Source organism: Blennius ocellaris, assembly GCF_963422515.1.
Source record: "Blennius ocellaris genome assembly, chromosome: 18".
In the NCBI taxonomy this organism is placed as follows: domain Eukaryota; kingdom Metazoa; phylum Chordata; class Actinopteri; order Blenniiformes; family Blenniidae; genus Blennius; species Blennius ocellaris.
The window spans coordinates 437,872-452,871 of record NC_137667.1 but is presented as its reverse complement, the minus strand read 5'-3'; the positions used below and the strand labels follow the sequence as shown (position 1 = coordinate 452,871).

The window sequence follows — 15,000 nt, the reverse complement described above, 5'->3', positions numbered from 1 at the left end:
CAAAGAAGAAGATGAAAGGAAAGCAGGTGTGGTGGCTCCGCCCCCCGGCGGGATAAAAGAACGAGGGATGTTTGTGTGGTTTCTTGGTTTGGAGGTTCTAAAGCGACGTCCCTCCTGGTTTCTGTTGAAGGAACCTCGGATCCCCGACCAGAACCAGAACCGGGACCAGAACCAGCGACCAGAAGAACTGGACCTGGAAAAGGTGCGTCTGATTTTTACTTTATGGTTTAAACTTTGAGGTTTTTGCTCTTTGAATGAGAGGAATGGAAAATAAAGTAAGACTTTAATATAAAACCGTCTAACTTCCTTCTCTGCTGCAATATTTTATATTTGATCTCAGTTTCACCTCAAAATACATCTGGTTTTATATTTCTATCATTTATTACTTTAGTAAAACAAAAAACAAGAATTATCTGAATATAAAAGCACAGATACATTATTATTATTTTATATTTATATAGAAGATTTATATATTTATCTTCTTTAAGCAGAAGGTGTTTCTAATGTGAATCAAGAGACATTTGAGTGAAGAACTAATATTAAAATGTTTTATTTGGGGTCTAAATTCATCCCAGTCTGTAATGTCGTAATCTAGAGCTACACTCGGTAGAACTCAGTTTGTCTTCACAGTTTATAATGTAGAGATCTAGAGCTACACTCGGTAGAACTCAGTTTGTCTTCACAGTTTATAATGTCGTAATCTAGAGCTACACTCGGTAGAACTCAGTTTGTCTTCACAGTTTATAATGTCGTAATCTAGAGCTACACTCGGTAGAACTCAGTTTGTCTTCACAGTTTATAATGTCGTAATCTAGAGCTACACTCGGTAGAACTCAGTTTGTCTTCACAGTTTATAATGTCGTAATCTAGAGCTACACTTGGTAGAACTCAGTTTGTCTTCACAGTTTATAATGTCGTAATCTAGAGCTACACTCGGTAGAACTCAGTTTGTCTTCACAGGTTATAATGTCGTAATCCAGAGCTACACTTGGTAGAACTCAGTTTGTCTTCACAGTTTATAATGTCGTAATCTAGAGCTACACTTGGTAGAACTCAGTTTGTCTTCACAGTTTATAATGTCGTAATCTAGAGCTACACTCGGTAGAACTCAGTTTGTCTTCACAGGTTATAATGTCGTAATCTAGAGCTACACTCGGTAGAACTCAGTTTGTCTTCACAGTTTATAATGTCGTAATCTAGAGCTACACTTGGTAGAACTCAGTTTGTCGTCACAGTTTATAATGTCGTAATCTAGAGCTACACTCGGTAGAACTCAGTTTCGTCCAGGAGGTTGTCGGTTCTCTTCCTGGTTCTCCGTGACGACACAATAAAACACAAAAACAGGTCATGAACGAACTGGTTTAGTTTTTAAAATGAAACATCCGAAAACGAGCTTCAATCTGCGCGGCACCTCGGGAGTCTTTTACTTTGAAGGAGTGCGTAGAGAAGCGCTAAGCTCCGCCCCCTCCGCCCTCAGGCTCGTCTGGAGGTCCACCGCTTCGGCCTCACGGGCTACAGGAAGGAGCAGCAGCGGGAGTTCGAGCGCGACCGGGCCGTCATGCTGGGCGCCAGAGTAAGAGCTGCACTTTTCAAAATAAAATGAGCCGTCGGAGCGACGTCACGCCGCCTCTTGCTCCCTGCAGCCGCCCAAGAAGAACTACGTCAACTACAAGCTGCTGCAGCAGCAGGTCAAGGACCGGAAGCAGAGGGCCAGAGAGGAAGTCCAGCCGGTGAGGCCCCGCCCCCTGAGGCCCCGCCCCCCGAGGCTCACCTTGTTTACTGTTTATTTACCTGCTGCGTCTCCGTTTCACAGGAACTGAAGAAGAAGAAGAAGAAGCAAAACCAACAGTGAGTAAATCTACAAGTACTGGATACACTGATACTGCAGAGTACTGCTGAGATACAGAGTACTTCTGCGATATCAGATACCACCTGACAAGTATTACATGATGTCATCCCTCAATCACGTCGCCCACAGTTAGTACTCCTGTGTGTACTCGGTACCGGCAAGCAGCTAAAACTTAGTACTGGTATCGGTACTCGGTATATTAAGTAACTAAAGGTTAGTAGTGGTGTCAGTACTCTGTTTAAGAAGTAACTGAAACAGTACTGGTATCGGTACTCGGTATATTAAGTAACTAAAGGTTAGTACTTGGTTGTCAGGCGGCATCATGTCTCTCACCGTCCCTCGTCCACAGGGACACCAGGAAGAAGACGTCGTCCGGCTCGGCGGCTCCGACTGGTCAGGTGGGGCGCTTCAAAGACGGCATGTTGATCCTGAGCTCAAAGGAGATCCAGAAGATCAAAGGACGGCGCGGAGCCAGATAGGTGGGGGCGGAGCCATACAGATGGAGGGGCGGAGTGTGTGTGTGTGTGTGTGTGTGTGTGTGTGTGTGTGTGTGTGTGTGTGTGTGTGTGTGTGTGTGTGTGTGTGTGTGTGTGTGTGTGTGTGTGTGTGTGTGTGTGTGTGTGTGTGTGTGTGTGTGTGTGTGTGTGTGTGTGTGTGTGTGTGTGTGTGTGTGTGTGTGTGTGTGTGTGTGTGACCACAGACTCTCCATCACAGTTAATTTATTTGTATAAACGACCCAAAAGGAAACATTTCTTGTTTTGTTTTTTTACACGCGGAAGATTTTGAAAGTGTGCAGGTACATTTGGTCAAAACAAACCAGGTACGGTCGTACAAAACATGGCCGCCGGCGGGGGGGGGGGCGTGGCGGCGGCTCGCGGTATGAAATCTGGCGAAGCTGCGCTCTGATGTAAACATGGCGGGGCCTCACTGCGCTCCTCTTAAAGGGCCGGTGGACGTCTGGGGGGACGGTGGACGTCCGGGGGGGACGGTGGACGTCCGGGGGGGACGGGGGACATCTGGGGGGGACGGTGGACGTTGGGGGGGGGGGGGGGGGGAGTGGACGTTGGGGGGGGACGGTGGATGTTGGGGGGGGCGGTGGACATCTGGGGGGGACGGTGGGGGTACGGTGGACGTTGTGGGGGGGGGAAAGTGGACGTTGGGGGGGACGGTGGACGTTGGGGGGGGGGGGGGGAAGTGGACGTTGGGGGGGACGGGGGACGTCCGGGACACTTATTTCCAACAGGACAGGAAACGTTGAGCGTCGGACGAAGGAGGAAACATCAAATCAACATTTCTACGTTTCAAAGAAGAAAAGTTTTTCAGTAAAAGTTCTGATTCTTCCTGTTTCACTTTGATGGACAGGAGACGTTGTCCTGCAGTGGACACGTGTATATCTACAGAGTGTCTATGTGTATATATATATATGTTTATTTATTTAGAACCTTTAGTCGAGTGGTTTTCTTTTTCGTCATCTGAGGTTAAATCACTTTCAACTCTTTCCACTGAGGCGGAACTTTGTTATTGTTGTCTTACTCCTTTCCCCGTTTCCATGGAGACGGACTCTCAGAAAAGTTGTTTTCGCTCGTTTAGACAGAAAAAGAGTGTTTTCAAAAAGTCCCCCGTTGTCATGGAGACGGAGACGTTTGTTTAAAAATAAGTCACGATTTCCACACAAGTGGAGCGTTTGTTTCAAAAAGTTCCGCCTCGGGACTGAAAGTGTCTGAAGCCCAGCGGCAGTTTTGAAAACTGAACAGGAAGTGAAAGAAAAGGATCCGAAGCTGGAGACGTTCTCCATGTTTGTTTGTTTGTTTGTTTGTTTGTTGCCGTGCTGCAGGCAGAACGTTCAAGAACAGTTCCATAAATAAATCTAGAAGTTCCTCCACTAATAGTTCTTCCTATATAAAATAATCCAGAAGCTTCTTTTCTCAGTTCATAACTTCTCTCATGTAAAAATAGTGGTGACGACCGTCGTCATGGAAACGTAGAAATCCACTGCTGTCCTCAGTTGATGACATCATCAGAGAAAATACATTATTACAAAATTGGCTCAGTTTTTCTGAATTCATGAGACTTTTTAATGATTTTATATATTAATTTATAATTGAGACGATGATGTCACGAATAGAGAGGAGGGGATTTCTCCGTTGTCATGGAGACGCCACGGCGGCTTTCAGTCCATAAACAACAAGAAATGATAGAATATTTCACCAGCAAACGTAAAAACCAATAAAAGAGTAAATGAGTCCCTGATGGAGCCGAGAGAAGACGCGTCCTGCAGTCCCAGCAGGGGACAGCACCAGGCGCTGGACGGCAGGGGACAGCAGGGGACAGCACCAGGCGCTGGACGGCAGGGGACAGCAGGGGACGCCACCAGGCGCTGGACGGCAGGGGACAGCAGGGGGCGCCACCAGGCGCTGGACGGCAGGGGACAGCAGGGGGCGCCACCAGGCGCTGGACGGCAGGGGACACCACCAGGCGCTGGACGGCAGGGGACAGCAGGGGACGCCACCAGGCGCTGGACAGCAGGGGACAGCAGGGGGCGCCACCAGGCGCTGGACGGCAGGGGACACCACCAGGCGCTGGACGGCAGGGGACAGCAGGGGGCGCCACCAGGCGCTGGACAGCAGGGGACGCCACCAGGCGCTGGACGGCAGGGGACAGCAGGGGGCGCCACCAGGCGCTGGACGGCAGGGGACACCACCAGGCGCTGGACGGCAGGGGACAGCAGGGGGCGCCACCAGGCGCTGGACAGCAGGGGGCGCCACCAGGCGCTCGACAGCAGGGGACGCCACCAGGCGCTGGACGGCAGGGGACAGCAGGGGGCGCCACCAGGCGCTGGACAGCAGGGGACGCCACCAGGCGCTGGACGGCAGGGGACAGCAGGGGGCGCCACCAGGCGCTGGACGGCAGGGGACAGCAGGGGGCGCCACCAGGCGCTGGACAGCAGGGGGCGCCACCAGGCGCTGGACGGCAGGGGACAGCAGGGGGCGCCACCAGGCGCTGGACAGCAGGGGACGCCACCAGGCGCTGGACGGCAGGGGACAGCAGGGGACGCCACCAGGCGCTGGACGGCAGGGGACAGCAGGGGACGCCACCAGGCGCTGGACGGCAGGGGGCGCCACCAGGCGCTGGACGGCAGGGGACAGCAGGGGACGCCACCAGGCGCTGGACGGCAGGGGGCGCCACCAGGCGCTGGACGGCAGGGGGCGCCACCAGGCGCTGGACAGCAGGGGACACCACCAGGCGCTGGACAGCAGGGGACGCCACCAGAAACACTATGTACAATATTCAGCCTGGGAAACTGTATAATCCATGCTAGAGGTCAAAGGTCCAAATGTTCATATGGCAGGTTGGTCTCACACACACACACTCACACACACACTCACACACACACACACACACACTCACACACACACACACACACTCATAAGGAATATAAATATTTCCATTATATTAAAATTCAGGTTAAATAATAGACGAGCGTCTTCCTTCTCCTGCACAAACAAGTGTTGTTGTTGTTTTTGTTTGTTTGTGTCGTCCAGACTGGTGAGGTCATCGCCCGGCGGTCACAGTGGTCCGGTCCAGTCCACATCCCCCATCAGAGGCTCTTAAAGAGACGGTACGGTAAATCATCAGACTCTTAAAGAGACGGTACGGTAAATCATCAGACTCTTAAAGAGACGGTACGGTAAATCATCAGACCCTTAAAGAGACGGTACGGTAAATCATCAGACTCTTAAAGAGACGGTACGGTAAATCATCAGACCCTTAAAGAGACGGTACGGTAAATCATCAGAGGCTCTTAAAGAGACGGTACTGTAAATTATCAGACTCTTAAAGAGACGGTACGGTAAATCATCAGACCCTTAAAGAGACGGTACGGTAAATCATCAGACTCTTAAAGAGACGGTACGGTAAATCATCAGACCCTTAAAGAGACGGTACGGTAAATCACCATAGAGTAGGGGTTCACTCAGTGCCGTGGTTGAACACCGGGTGGCAGTGTTGAGCCCTCGGTTGCCAGAGTCCTCCCTCCTCAGTCAGACGAGCTTTTGGCGGGAATCCTGGTGAAGAAGTAATCCGGCGCATTGTTTATTAGTTAAAAGGTGCAACGTGAGGTATTTTTGGTAAAACCAAATATAATAATCAGCCAAATGTGTAAAAACAGTTTGATGTCATCTCATTGATCATTTTTGTGTTGTCATAAACGTTTATCTGACTGTGACTGCTCTGACCTCTGAAACCACGGCGTTCCACTGCTTCCTCTGCGTTTTGGCACTGGAGTCGTTTCCCAGCACAGTGATGGAGTCGTCTGGTCCCTCGGGGGGTCTGGTCCCTCGGGGGGTCTGAGACCGGCTCCGGGGGGGTCTGGTCCCTCGGGGGGTCTGAGACCGGCTCCGGGGGGGTCTGGTCCCTCGGGGGGTCTGAGACCGGCTCCGGGGGGGTCTGGTCCCTCGGGGGGTCTGAGACCGGCTCCGGGGGGGTCTGAGAGCAGCCACAGTGAGGCAGCGGCCATGTTGGAATGATGTGGCTCCATCAGGAGCTCCAGAAGGGTGATGGAGAAATCCTGAGACGGATTCCACTGGACCGAACCAGATGTGGAGGTTTTTCCTCCAGAGCAGGAGGAGGAAGAGGAGGAGGTGGAGGAGGAAGAGGAGGAGGAAGAGGAAGAGGAAGAGGAGGAGGAGGAGGAGGAAGAGGAAGAGGAAGAGGAAGAGGAAGAGGAAGAGGAGGAGGAAGAGGAGGAGGAAGAGGAGGAGGAGGAGGAAGAGGAAGAGGAAGAGGAGGAGGAGGAAGAGGAGGAGGAAGAGGAGGAGGAAGAGGAGGAGGAAGAGGAGGAGGAGGAAGAGGAAGAGGAGGAGGAAGAGGAGGAGGAAGAGGAGGAGGAGGAGGAAGAGGAGGAGGAAGAGGAGGAAGCAGCTCATTTGGGGGGGGAGGGGGGGGGGCTCATTGGGGGAGGGGGGGCAGCTCCAGGCCGGTCAGCAGCGTCACCTGGAGGAACAGAAACAAAATGACTGAAGCAGAAACAGAATCCTGGCTAACATTTAGCGTTTAGCATGGTTAGCATGAACCGCTACTGCTAGTTCCTCTTCCACATGTTCTTTCCCAAAGACACAAGATTAAAGAGGTTTTCCCCGTCCAGACGGAGTTAGAACGTGTTTCAAAAAGGTGGAATTGGAGCATTTTTCTAAAATAATTGCTCTTTCGACAGGGAGTCAGACCGTTTTCACAAAGTTCCACCTTGATAGCCATTTATTTGAGTTTTGTCTCTGCACCGCGGAACCAGACGCCAAAAACCCCGGAGCCGTGGAAACCACGCTTTCTTTAAGGAGTCGTCGCCGTGGAAACCAGGCTTTATTGAAGGAGTCGTCGCCGTGGAAACCAGGCTTCATTGAAGGAGTCGTCGCCGTGGAAACCAGGCTTTATTGAAGGAGTCGTCGCCGTGGAAACCATGCTTTATTGAAGGAGTCGTCGCCGTGGAAACCAGGCTTTATTGAAGGCGTCGTCGCCGTGGAAACCAGGCTTCATTGAAGGAGTCGTCGCCGTGGAAACCACGCTTTATTGAAGGCGTCGTCGCTGTGGAAACCAGGCTTCATTGAAGGAGTCGTCGCCATGGAAACCACACTTTATTGAAGGAGTCGTCGCCGTGGAAACCAGGCTTTATTGAAGGAGTCGTCGCCATGGAAACCAGGCTTTATTGAAGGAGTCGTCGCCGTGGAAACGGGGCGCGGCGGCGGCCGTCTCTCACCTGCACGTTCCTGTTGAGGCTGACGGCGGGGACGAAGACGCCGTCCAGGCCGTGGAACGCCGTGGGGCCGTGCTGCTGCTGGTTGATGAAGAACGTCAGGGTGTGTTGGACCAGGTCCAGCAGGACCCCGACCCGGGAGCCCCTGGTGATGCCCCCCTCCGCCCTGCACACACACACACACACACACACACACCCAGGGTTCAGGAAGACGCTGGGTGAGGCTGACGGCGGCGCGGCGCGGCGCCCCCTACCTGTTGGTGTGCGAGTTGTTGTGCATGAACCAGGACCGGTTGTTGTCCACGTACATGGCCCACGCCTTGTCGTCCTTGCCCAGCATCAGGTCCTTCACCGTGTTGATCCGGGCCACGCCGAAGGCCGGGTCCGGGTGGTTGTCGTAGCGGTCCACGCTCACCTCCCAGTAGTGGACGCCCTGGGGGACACGGGGGACGTCAGCGTCCGCCCGGAGGACGCTCCCCCCCCCGGGCGGACGGACGGCGACAGGGACACCTTGGAGAAGGCCGCCGTCCCCAGGACCACGCGGTCGTCGTAGCTGCTGCAGCTGACCGTCTGGTTCTCGTTGGACAGGACGATGTCCCGGTGGGCCGAGCTGGGGTCAAAGGTGAACCAGGCCACTGCAGGGGGACACACACTGTCAGCTGGCAGGACCGGCCAATCACAGGCCTCACAGCCTCACCCTGTGACACTACGGGCCAATCACAGGCCTCACGGCCTCACCCTGTGACACTACGGGCCAATCACAGGCCTCACAGCCTCACCCTGTGACACTACGGGCCAATCACAGGCCTCACAGCCTCACCCTGTGACACTACGGGCCAATCACAGGCCTCACGGCCTCACCCTGTGACACTACGGGCCAATCACAGGCCTCACGGCCTCACCATGTGACACTACGGGCCAATCACAGGCCTCACGGCCTCACCATGTGACACTACGGGCCAATCACAGGCCTCACAGCCTCACCATGTGACACTACGGGCCAATCACAGGCCTCACGGCCTCACCCTGTGACACTACGGGCCAATCACAGGCCTCACGGCCTCACCATGTGACACTACGGGCCAATCACAGGCCTCACAGCCTCACCCTGTGACACTACGGGCCAATCACAGGCCTCACAGCCTCACCCTGTGACACTACGGGCCAATCACAGGCCTCACAGCCTCACCCTGTGACACTACGGGCCAATCACAGGCCTCACGGCCTCACCCTGTGACACTACGGGCCAATCACAGGCCTCACATGTCTGATTTAATTTAATATGTCCAACATCTCTGATTGTCTGTGTGGAGAGAGAGAGAGAGGGGGGGAGGGAAAGAAGGAGGGAGAGAGAGAGAGAGAGAGAGGGGGAGGGAAAGAAGGAGAGAGAGAGAGAGAGAGAGAGAGAGAGAGGGGGAGGGAAAGAAGGAGGGAGAGAAGGAGGGGGAGAGGAAGGAAGAAAGAAAGAAAACAGATGGGCAGACAGACAGATGGATGGATGATGGATGGATGGATGATGGATGGATGAGCAGACGGAGGAGGAGAAGTACCGTCGGAGGTCTTGAGTACGACCGTCTTGCTGTACGCCCCCACGCCCACGCCGTTATACGCTTTGACCCGGGCGTTATAGGAGCTGTTGAAGTGGAGCCCGTCCACCGTGCACACCGTCTCCTTGCCCACGTACACCTCCTGGCACACACACACACACACACACACACACACACACACACACACACACACACACACACACACACACACACACAGCATATGGACCATGAATAATGTGATAAAAGCCCCAGGAGGTCATTTCATCACGTCACAGTCGATTTCACACTGAAGCTTCAACCTGCTGAGTTACTGTATGAATGCTAGCAACACGCTAGCAACACGTTAGCAACACGCTAGCAACATGCTATTAACACACTATCATCATGCTATCAACACGCTATCATCATGCTATCAACACACTATCAACATGCTAGCAACATGCTATTAACACACTATCATCATGCTATCAACACGCTATCATCATGCTATCAACACACTATCAACATGCTATCATCATGCTATCAACACACTATCAACATGCTATCATCATGCTATCAACACACTATCAACATGCTATCAACATGCTATCAACACGCTAGCAACACGCTATCAACATGCTAGCAACATGCTATCATCATGCTATCAACACACTATCATCATGCTATCAACACGCTATCAACATAATATCAACACGCTATCATCATGCTATTAACACGCTATCATCATGCTATCAACACGCTATCATCATGCTATCAACATAATATCAACACGCTATCATCATGCTATTAACACGCTATCAACACGCTATCATCATGCTATTAACACGCTATCATCATGCTATCAACACGCTATCATCATGCTATCAACACGCTATCATCATGCTATCAACATAATATCAACACGCTATCATCATGCTATTAACACGCTATCAACACGCTATCATCATGCTATTAACATGCTATCATCATGCTATTAACACGCTATCATCATGCTATCAACACGCTATCATCATGCTATTAACACGCTATCATCATGCCATCATCATGCTATTAACACGCTATCCTCATGCTATTAACACGCTATCAACACGCTACCATCATGCTATCAACACGCTATCAACATGCTATCAACACATGTACATTCATGTACAATCTGTGGCCACAGAATAATATTTTCTGTCCACATATATTATTGGTGGGATATTGTCGCTACTATTTCAGCACAACAAACTTAGAAGTTTTTGCCATGAAATATCACATTCTGGATAAAATTACTATTGCTGAAAGAAATCAATATCGTGTGTGTGTGTGTGTGTGTGTGTGTGTGTGTGAGGGAGACGGACCCTGTACTGCCCCCCGTTGCCGTCGTCCAGCTCCAGGATGTAGCCCTCCATGGGGCTGGCGCTGGCTGCAGTGACCCTCCAGGCCAGGGTGGCGCTGTTGTTCCTCGTGCAGCACTTTTCCAGCTGCAGCAGCGGCGCCGGCGGAACCAGAGGGCCGGGGTCAACTGGGGGTCGAGGGAGGTAGAGATGTTAACACGGGAGGGAGAGAGAGAGAGAGATTGAATAAAAGAAGAGTGTTAGAAGTGACAGATTGAGGTTCAGTCGGAGGACAACAGCTGGGATCAGTGAGGGATTAAAGTAGGTCATGTGACACCAAGTGTTGTGGGGGGGGGGGGGGGGGGCTGTAAGTCATGCTTTTCATTTCAAGTCTTTCTTTCTTCCATCAATAGTCTATCATGATCACAACTTCATAACTTTATATATTTATATACATAAATATATATATATATATATATATATATATTTAAAAAAAATTTTGATGTGGCCAAACACTCCAGTTTGATTTCCCACCATTTGGGAAAACTTTACGTAAATAGTTACATCAAATCAGCTGCAGCTCGCTGAACCAAGTATCTCGTGGTTTTCCTGCTGATCGTGTTTAAAGAGACGGTGCGTCAGTTTGAGGTCATGCTAACGCTAACGTTAAAGCGCCTCGTCGCACCATCTGGTGGTAGAAAGTGGAATTACACCACAGATCAGTCTGCCGCTTCGCCCTTCAACGTGTTTTCTGTTCCTAAAACAACGGCCCGGAGCTTCAGCGGCACTTTTTTGGGGTGTCCGTTTCCATGGCAACGCTGCTCAGAGCCGCTGGAAACACAACTTTTGGAAAACGGCTCCGACTCTGTATCCATGGAAACGGGGGAGAGAAGATCTTCAGCGTTTCTACTAAACTTTTCCGAAAAACAACACATCTTTCATTTGAAACGTGTCGAGAACAAACCTGATGGAGCTGACGGAGGACAGGACAGAGGAGCAGCATGCGGGGGAGGGGTGGGGTGGGGGGTGGGTAAATAAATACCTCCGGGGCTCTGGGCCTCCAGCTCAGCCTCATCACTGTCTGCTGACTGCAGCTGTTTGAATGAGGAAGACTCCTGCACATCTGGAAACACGACGGGGGATGAAGGTTCTGACAGCAGAAACGCTGAGTCGTCTAGAAAACCTCGCTCAGCAAATACTCCGTCTTTCTGCCTCCGCCTTTTAGTCCCGATACCGGCACCAGGGCCGATACTGCACGGTCAGCACATTACATAGATACTAGTATCGATAACAGCAAGGAGCGAAAGGTGAGTACTGGTATCGGTACTCAGTATCAACTCACTAAAGGTGAGTACTGGTATCGGTACTCGGTATCAACTCACTAAAGGTGAGTACTGGCATCGGTACTCGGTATCAACTCACTAAAGGTGAGTACTGGTATCGGTATCAACACACTACAGGTGAGTACTGGTATCGGTACTCGGTATCAACTCACTAAAGATGAGTACTGGTATCGGTATCAACACACTACAGGTGAGTACTGGTATCGGTACTCGGTATCAACTCACTAAAGGTGAGTACTGGTATCGGTACTCAGTATCAACTCACTAAAGGTGAGTACTGGTATCGGTACTCGGTATCAACTCGCTAAAGGTGAGTACTGGTATCGGTATCAACTCACTAAAGGTGAGTACTGGCATCGGTATCAACTCACTAAAGGTGAGTACTGGTATCGGTATCAACTCACTAAAGGTGAGTACTGGTATCGGTACTCGGTATCAACTCACTAAAGATGAGTACTGGTATCGGTATCAACACACTAAAGGTGAGTACTGGTATCGGTATCAACTCACTAAAGGTGAGTACTGGTATCGGTATCAACTCACTAAAGGTGAGTACTGGTATCGGTACTCGGTATCAACTCACTAAAGATGAGTACTGGTATCGGTATCAACACACTAAAGGTGAGTACTGGTATCGGTATCAACTCACTAAAGGTGAGTACTGGTATCGGTACTCGGTATCAAGTCGCTCTGAAGGAAAGTGAAGTTTAGACGAGTTTCACTGAGAAACAAACCAGACCATCAAAACCTCCATCTTTTCTCCATCAGGAGGCGTGGCTGCTCCTCCACCTCTGGACGGTGAGGTCACACCGTCACCGTAGGGTCAGCAAGGAGTTTCATGGTTATTGATTGTTAATGGTTATAAAGGGATTTCATGATTATTTCAAGAAGTGACTTCCTAACCACTAGAACATGAGGAGAACCTTGGTTCTAGATTAAGAACCCAGGTTGTTCGTCTCTTCCAGAAACTGATCAAAAAGCTGACGGAGCAGAAATCATGATCCTTGATTCTGTTATTGACGATCATCAGTGTGTGTGTGTGTGTGTGTGTGTGTGTGTGTGTGTGTGTGTGTGTGTGTGTGTGTGTGTGTGTGTGTGTGTGTGTGTGTGTGTGTGTGTGTGCCTCACCCCCCCCCTGGCAGAAGTCCAGCTGCAGGATGTTTTGTAACAGACATTCGGTCGTCAGGCTGAGATCAAAGTCAGAGACGACCTTTGGCTCCAAAGCTCCTTTGACCCATTGATCCTGAGACGACGTGACCCTTTTGATCAGGGCGTCAGAGATCTGAGCACACACACACACACACACACACACACACACACACACAGTATGCATGTAATCATCTGACATTTTGAATTATGATTTTTCACAACAAACAAGTACACATTTTTCTAACTTTTGCTATTTTACTTTATTCATTCGTTCTGGAGGAAAATAACTTTTCTTTCATTTCACTTTTGATTTATTTTGTTTATTTAGAAACAGATGTGAATATGTTCATTTATTATTTAGTCTGTTGTTGTTTTTTCTTTCCAAGTTTGTTTATTTTTTCTGTTTCCCAAATTTACATAAAAAAGGAAAAATGGAAACAGAACAATATTTTCCTATTTTTTAAATTTGGCTTTAAGGGGAAAAACAAGACAGTTGCTTTTTTAATTATTTCTATCATAATACAAATAAATGATTTAAATTGATAGTTAAAAAATCTTAATTGTTGTAGATTTTGGGGGCTTTCTTGGAAATGTAACTATTTTGAGTTATTTTATTTTTTGTTTTTGTTGGAGGCGCTGCTCCACAGCGCCCCCGCAGGCCGCGGTGGTACTGCAGGTGAAGAGACGCTGCTCCACAGCGCCCCCGCAGGCCGCGGTGGTACTGCAGGTGAAGAGGCGCTGCTCCACAGCGCCCCCGCAGGCCGCGGTGGTACTGCAGGTGAAGAGGCGCTGCTCCACAGCGCCCCCGCAGGCCGCGGTGGTACTGCAGGTGAAGAGGCGCTGCTCCACAGCGCCCCCGCAGGCCGTGGTGGTACTGCAGGTGAAGAGACGCTGCTCCACAGCGCCCCCGCAGGCCGCGGTGGTACTGCAGGTGAAGAGGCGCTGCTCCACAGCGCCCCCGCAGGCCGCGGTGGTACTGCAGGTGAAGAGGCGCTGCTCCACAGCGCCCCCGCAGGCCGCGGTGGTACTGCAGGTGAAGAGGCGCTGCTCCACAGCGCCCCCGCAGGCCGCGGTGGTACTGCAGGTGAAGAGGCGCTGCTCCACAGCGCCCCCGCAGGCCGCGGTGGTACTGCAGGTGAAGAGACGCTGCTCCACAGCGCCCCCGCAGGCCGTGGTGGTACTGCAGCAGGACGTACCTGCAGGAAGCCACTGGGGTCGTTCTCCTTGAGAACCTCCAGGCAGAACTCCATCATGCCGGTGGTCTGGCGCAGCTTCACGGTGCAGTGGGTGATCTGGTCCCGGACCACCTGCCGGGGGCACAGCAGAGGTCAAAGGTCGCGTCGACCCTACCAGGTCGCCTTGCTTCACTGTAGGACAGTATCAGTACTGAGGACAGTATCAGTACTGAGGAGAGTATCAGTACTGAGGAGAGTATCTGTACTGAGGAGAGTATCAGTACTGAGGAGAGTATTTGTACTGAGGAGAGTATCAGTACTGAGGAGAGTATCAGTACTGAGGAGAGTATATGTACTTGAGGAGAGTATCAGTACTGAGGAGAGTATTTGTACTGAGGAGAGTATCAGTACTGAGGAGAGTATCTGTACTGAGGAGAGTATCTGTACTGAGGAGAGTATCAGTACTGAGGAGAGTATCAGTACTGAGGAGAGTATATGTACTGAGGAGAGTATCAGTACTGAGGAGAGTATTTGTACTGAGGAGAGTATCAGTACTGAGGAGAGTATCTGTACTGAGGAGAGTATCTGTACTGAGGAGAGTATCTGTACTGAGGAGAGTATTGTACTGAGGAGAGTATCAGTACTGAGGAGAGTATTTGTACTGAGGAAAGTATCAGTACTGAGGAGAGTATCAGTACTGAGGAGAGCATCAGTACTGAGGAGAGTATCTGTACTGAGGAGAGTATCAGTACTGAGGAGAGTATCAGTACTGAGGAGAGTATATGTACTGAGGAGAGTATCAGTACTGAGGAGAGTATTTGTACTGAGGAGAGTATCAGTACTGAGGAGAGTATCTGTACTGAGGAGAGTAT

At 50.8% G+C, this 15,000-nt stretch overlaps 2 protein-coding genes across 2 annotated transcripts in view; one reads left to right on the top strand and one right to left on the bottom strand.

Moving 5' to 3' along the window:
• fsaf1 (40S small subunit processome assembly factor 1) overlaps positions 1-2,400 on the top strand; it is a gene marked incomplete at its 5' end in the record, with an annotated part of 3,763 nt that extends 1,363 nt beyond the window's left edge. Inside the window, 6 exons of the mRNA XM_080513930.1 lie at positions 9-26; positions 131-202; positions 1,478-1,573; positions 1,644-1,730; positions 1,814-1,848; positions 2,199-2,400. Coding sequence (XP_080370056.1) covers positions 9-26; positions 131-202; positions 1,478-1,573; positions 1,644-1,730; positions 1,814-1,848; positions 2,199-2,328 — 438 coding nt within the window. The 3' untranslated portion in view covers positions 2,329-2,400. The remainder of the gene's footprint in view (positions 1-8; positions 27-130; positions 203-1,477; positions 1,574-1,643; positions 1,731-1,813; positions 1,849-2,198) is intronic.
• A 4,396-nt stretch (positions 2,401-6,796) lies between these two features.
• trim67 (tripartite motif containing 67) overlaps positions 6,797-15,000 on the bottom strand; it is a gene marked incomplete at both ends in the record, with an annotated part of 19,240 nt that continues 11,036 nt past the window's right edge. Inside the window, 8 exons of the mRNA XM_080513929.1 lie at positions 6,797-6,841; positions 7,599-7,761; positions 7,850-8,028; positions 8,106-8,230; positions 9,146-9,284; positions 10,486-10,649; positions 12,933-13,086; positions 14,150-14,260. Coding sequence (XP_080370055.1) covers positions 6,797-6,841; positions 7,599-7,761; positions 7,850-8,028; positions 8,106-8,230; positions 9,146-9,284; positions 10,486-10,649; positions 12,933-13,086; positions 14,150-14,260 — 1,080 coding nt within the window. The remainder of the gene's footprint in view (positions 6,842-7,598; positions 7,762-7,849; positions 8,029-8,105; positions 8,231-9,145; positions 9,285-10,485; positions 10,650-12,932; positions 13,087-14,149; positions 14,261-15,000) is intronic.